The sequence below is a fragment of the Salvelinus fontinalis genome, chromosome 4 (assembly GCF_029448725.1).
Source record: "Salvelinus fontinalis isolate EN_2023a chromosome 4, ASM2944872v1, whole genome shotgun sequence".
In the NCBI taxonomy this organism is placed as follows: Eukaryota; Metazoa; Chordata; class Actinopteri; order Salmoniformes; family Salmonidae; genus Salvelinus; species Salvelinus fontinalis.
In genome coordinates, this window is record NC_074668.1 from 79,975,599 (window position 1) to 79,981,598 (window position 6,000).

Genomic DNA, 6,000 nt, shown 5'->3' on the forward strand with positions numbered 1-6,000 from the left:
TTTACAACCAAATCTCTCTTTTTGATGTAAATGGAATGTTATAGACGTGTTTTTGATAAACTTACCCCAAACAGCAAATCCCTTCCTCATCCTTTTTGTGTAGTATGGGGACCGAAAATACCCAAATACATCCTTTTAGAAACAGCAAAGCTCTCAGTATAGTGATGCAGTGCTTTAGATGTTGTACATGTGAAATTGTGTCATTATGAACTTTATCCACAACGTTAAAATTCCTTTTGTTGCGTATTAGTGTTTTTCCGGGGCCACCATACTACACAACGAGGATGAGGAAGTGATTTTCTGTTTGGGGTAAGTTGATCAAAAACGTGAATAAAAGGTGTTTGGACCCTTCTATAACATGCCATTTACATCAAAAATAGAGATTTGGTTATAAAAAAATAAAACTTCTCCTTTAAGGTAGCAGAGCTGCCTGAATACGGCTCTGCTACAGTACCTACAGATCATCACAAAGTATTGCACATGCAAATTGATTTAAACCAAACTAAATGACCTAAATGATGTCAGCCCTACTTCATAGATGGATGGTAGTCTTACTGTTGGGGGGGGGGGGGGGGAGAGAGAGAGAGAGCGAGAGAGCGCGAGAGAGAGAGAGAGAGAGAGAGAGAGAGAGAGAGAGAGAGAGGGAGAGGGAGAGGGAGAGGGAGAGAGGGCCTTTCATGTTGTCCATCCTTTCTTTTTCTCTTTCTTTCTATTTATTTATTTCTCTCTTTCTTTCTATCTGAGACCTCATCCTCATGTGTTATTAATCACTGAGTGATTGTCTTGGTCGTGTTTTAGTGAGTGCAATGCTTCCTCTCCAGGGGTGCCGCCCCCCACCCTCCATCCAACCCTCCCTCCCCTGGATTAATATTTTACGCTGAAAAATAAATGAAATTACCCGTCAGAGTCTGCTGTGGTCCTGGGGGATTGGCCCAGGCACTCAGGGTACTTTGGGCACCACTCAGCGGACAAACACTGAGCTCAGGCCCAATCAAGCGAACACTGAAGAGCAGATCAGGGCAGAACCATTCACCACTGAGGACCTAGCTGTCTGGCTGAGGACACAAAGAGAACTCTATACCAAAGCCTGGTTGCTCTCACATTCACTACTGTACTTGAGCCTCACAACACCAGTTGGTGTGATTTGGAAACCAGGGTTAAGTCGGTAAAGCACCTGTACACTTGGATTGATAGATAAGATGTCAGATGTCTCGCCACCTATAAGTGAAATGTACTGTTCCCACATCTAGGGATTGCTTTGCACTGTGTTTACAGTGCATTGAAATCATACAGATTGGGTCTTTAACCTCATCATGCTTCTTTTATCTGTTATCCAGACCCTGTTGTCCATCATGACGACATGAACAACTATATCAGCCAGTATTACAGTGAACCAAGTAGTGGTGAGTGACTTAGTGGATCTTGGGTAAAGTGTATAGCTGGTAATGTATATGGGGCAACTCTGCTGTATACCTACTGTATCTTCCCCAGTCTGATGTACTGGATGATGTGTCATTTCAGACATGGGGGGTCCTCGTGTCATCACCACGGCAGCCATCGATGTCCACCTCCCTAAGACCCATTACCCCGCCCACAACAACCCTCTGCTGGGCGTGGAGCAAATGAGCAGCGCTGTGAGTGACACTTCCACCAGTGTATCACGGTCCAGCGGCAGTCTGACGTCCCGCCCCCATAGCCTGAGCAGCCACACCCTACGCTCGCCTACTACGGACTGCAGCAGCAGCACCACGGCCAGGGACTACCACACCCAGGCTAGGAACTACAATTTCCATACCAAGGCCCGGGGGCCTTATCTGGACTACAAGTCCCAGATGCAGACCCAGGACAGGGACTTTAACACCGAGCACTACAACACCCAGGGCCAGCGCTGCTTCCCCCTGCCCTACTGCAGCCCTCTGGGCCTGGGTCTGACCTCAGCCCAGCCTCCCCTTCCACGGGACCCCAGCGTGGTAGTCCAGGAGCTGCTCTCGTCCCTGTCTGAGGACTCCTGTCTGGCCCAGAAAGGCCTGGTGGACCCAGTTAACCTGAAGCTTCCCAGCCCTGCCGGCTCAGCCAAGGCCAGCCCAGAGCTGGAGCACAGAATCAACATCTACAACTGGAAGAATCAAGAGGAGAACCAGTACCAGGGCCAGAGACAGGGCCGAGCCGCAGCCACTGTGCTCCTACAGACTAAGCCTCTCATCCACCTGCAGGGCGGTGCTCCTGAGTCCTCTTTGGAGGAGAAGTATAGCCTACTGGGTCCTGCTGATGGTCCACTGGGCCGTCTGCCTGATACATAGGGTTGATTCACACTACTGAGCTGAGCCAAGCCGAACCGAGCTGCATTGTGCTGGCCTGGTTATGCATCCACCATAGTTGTTTGAACCGTCCTGGAAAGGACATGTGAAAAGAATATGTCAGAGCCAGCACTGGTTGGCTCGGGTCGGCACAACAGTGTGAAAAGGGCAATAGTCCATCCCAGAGGACAGAGCATACAGCTCAAGACAGAACTGACTGACCTGGCTTCTCTCCAAATCCTCATGCTTCAAACAAAGTCAGAGCCTGGTCCAAGATCAAACCTGGCGTTACAAAGACCATCTGTTAGCAAGACAGCACAAACAGATCTGGGACTAGGCTACCGCTCTCATGTTAGTCTTCCCTTCTCTGTGGGGCTCCAGACAGAGACAGACAGACAGACACAGCCCTCCTCGACCTCAATCTTGGGGTGACTTTGAATAATGCCCCATTTGCACAACAATGACCCAATGAGGACAGAGGAGACACGTGTGGGCCTAGAAAGAAGCATCATCAGGAAATTCCACTTTAAATGGGGCCCCAAATGGGAAACAAAACAGGTTGAAATAAAACCAGCAATGGGCCCTATTCAAGCCTTTACAGAACACGCCTATTCAAGTGTTCCTATGTTAACTACAAGACAGATTTGACATGAGATTTCTCTAAGTTGGGTGGGAGTGGGAGGCTTTCTTTTTATTTGTATTAGCTACTGTAACTGTGCAGTTCTCTCTGCTCTAACAACCAAGCCACAGGCTGCTTTCTCTGTACAAACTGTCTGTGCCAAATAAACAGACAATTTCTTACTATACTTTTGTCTTTCTATAACAGAGATAAAGAGGTTTGTATTGAAGTAGAGGAACATCAACCATATCAAGCCTGACATTTTCTAGCCAGATACAAGAACAGGCAATTGAAGAAATGGAGGAATTAAAAGTATGAGGATAGGTAGTGAATGGCCCTAAAGGATCCCAAGAGGTACAGTATAGGAAAAGTATGTGAATCTGATTATGAGCAGTGATAGAGGATGGATGTTTTAGATTGGAGTGCTGGTAGCATGAACCTTTCTTTAAAAGATCTACAGCCTGAACAAGCCAATCCTGTGCACTTTAATCTTTACAGATGTTTTGTAAACTTAATGAGGGGAACTCATTGCCATATTGCAGGTGGTGCCATTCAAATAATAAATAAACCTTTGTAACATTAACAATATTGTGGTCCCATTTTATTGTTTTCAGTTGTAAATGAGCCATGCTATTTTCAATTATATTATTTTGTACATTGGTAGCAGAGATTTTTTTATTCACTCTAATATTCATTAGTTGCATTTACCAAGGGATATGATGTATATATGGATGCACTTTACAAAGCAATACATGAAATGACACAGTAGAACACAGCCCAAACCAAAAAGTACTACGATGTATTCGAGATAGAATCCTCTACATGAATATGAATGAGTTTGTTTTACATGTGGGCTCTTTATCAGATATGACTGAGCCTTCCTATTGGCTCCAGACTCTTCAACATCACCCTACAACACTTTTGCATTAGCAACTGTCAACTTATTTGCATATCGCTCTGAAATGAAATAAATGATTCATATCTATTAACATTGGAGAGACCTGTCACAACAAAACTGTAATTGGTTAATGAGGTTTGTCATTATAAATGTCTGGTAATGAGGATTAAACCCCCTAATTAACTTCAATCAAATAATTAATTGAGGACATAAACTACCCATTTTGTTGCTTGTCAAGTGTTTACAAGTAAATGATATGTTTAATTGTTAATTAATAACAATCAAGGCTTCAATCAAGCAGGCCTAAGTGTTTCAGAAGTATTCATTAAGACATGGGGATAGTAAAGTGGGGGTTGGGTGTAATGTTATTTGAGGACCTGGATCATATGAAGTAAAGTCATTATGGGTTTCAATAAGAGCTGATGTAGCGTTTTATTTACAGCTGAACGATTCCACCACCCTCCTTTGGCGACAATGCTTTCCCTCCACTTAGGGTTAGCGGATGAAACATTTGGTGTGTATGTCTTAACAAATGTATTTGCATTCTAAATTACATCTCCTTTGTTATAGTGTAATTGAGCACTTCAATGTTCATTCAAACTATACAACATTTTGAAACACACTGATTTTCTTTTGTCCTTCATAAATGTGCCATTATCCACCGTGATATAACACTATTATCCACCGTGATATAACACTATTATCCTGATACTGTAGCTTTCCATTATCCACCGTGATATACCACTATTATCCACCGTGATATACCACTATTATCCTGATACTGTAGCTTTCCATTATCCACCGTGATATATAACACTATTATCCTGATACTGTAGCTTTCCATTATCCACCGTGATATATAACACTATTATCCTGATACTGTAGCTTTCCATTATCCACCGTGATATAACACTATTATCCTGATACTGTAGCTTTCCATTATCCACCGTGATATAACACTATTATCCACCGTGATATAACACTATTATCCTGATACTGTAGCTTTCCATTATCCACCGTGATATAACACTATTATCCTGATACTGTAGCTTTCCATTATCCACCGTGATATAACACTATTATCCTGATACTGTAGCTTTCCATTATCCACCGTGATATAACACTATTATCCACCGTGATATAACACTATTATCCTGATACTGTAGCTTTCCATTATCCACCGTGATATAACACTATTATCCTGATACTGTAGCTTTCCATTATCCACCGTGATATAACACTATTATCCACCGTGATATAACACTATTATCCTGATACTGTAGCTTTCCATTATCCACCGTGATATAACACTATTATCCACCGTGATATATAACACTATTATCCACCGTGATATATAACACTATTATCCACCGTGATATATAACACTATTATCCACCGTGATATATAACACTATTATCCACCGTGATATATAACACTATTATCCACCATGATATAACACTATTATCCTGATACTGTAGCTTTCCATTATCCACCGTGATATATAACACTATTATCCTGATACTGTAGCTTTCCATTATCCACCGTGATATATAACACTGTATTATCCTGATACTGTAGCTTTCCATTATCCACCGTGATATAACACTATTATCCACCGTGATATAACACTATTATCCTTATACTGTAGCTTTCCATTATCCACCGTGATATAACACTATTATCCTGATACTGTAGCTTTCCATTATCCACCGTGATATAACACTATTATCCTGATACTGTAGCTTTCCATTATCCACCGTGATATAGCACTATTATCCTGATACTGTAGCTTTCCATTATCCAACGTGATATAACACTATTATCCACCGTGATATAACACTGTATTATCCTGATACTGTAGCTTTCCATTATCCACCGTAATATATAACACTATTATCCTGATACTGTAGCTTTCCATTATCCACCGTGATATAACACTATTATCCACCGTGATATAACACTATTATCCTGATGCTGTAGCTTTCCATTATCCACCGTGATATATAACACTATTATCCTGATACTGTAGCTTTCCATTACCCACCGTGATATAACACTGTATTATCCTGATACTGTAGCTTTCCATTATCCACCGTAATATATAACACTGTTATCCTGATACTGTAGATTTCCATTATCCACCGTAATATATAACACTATTATCCTGATACTGTAGCTTTCCATTA

The 6,000-nt window shown here is 42.0% G+C and overlaps 1 protein-coding gene across 3 annotated transcripts in view; it reads left to right on the forward strand.

The window, feature by feature from the left end:
- LOC129854491 (transmembrane protein 266-like) overlaps positions 1–4,230 on the forward strand; it is a 59,340-nt gene extending 55,110 nt beyond the window's left edge. For all 3 annotated transcript variants that reach the window (XM_055921582.1, XM_055921583.1, XM_055921584.1), the window contains exons 10-11: positions 1,338–1,403; positions 1,522–4,230. In XM_055921582.1, coding sequence (XP_055777557.1) covers positions 1,338–1,403; positions 1,522–2,300 — 845 coding nt within the window. In that variant the 3' untranslated portion in view covers positions 2,301–4,230. The remainder of the gene's footprint in view (positions 1–1,337; positions 1,404–1,521) is intronic.
- Positions 4,231–6,000: the final 1,770 nt, after the last annotated feature.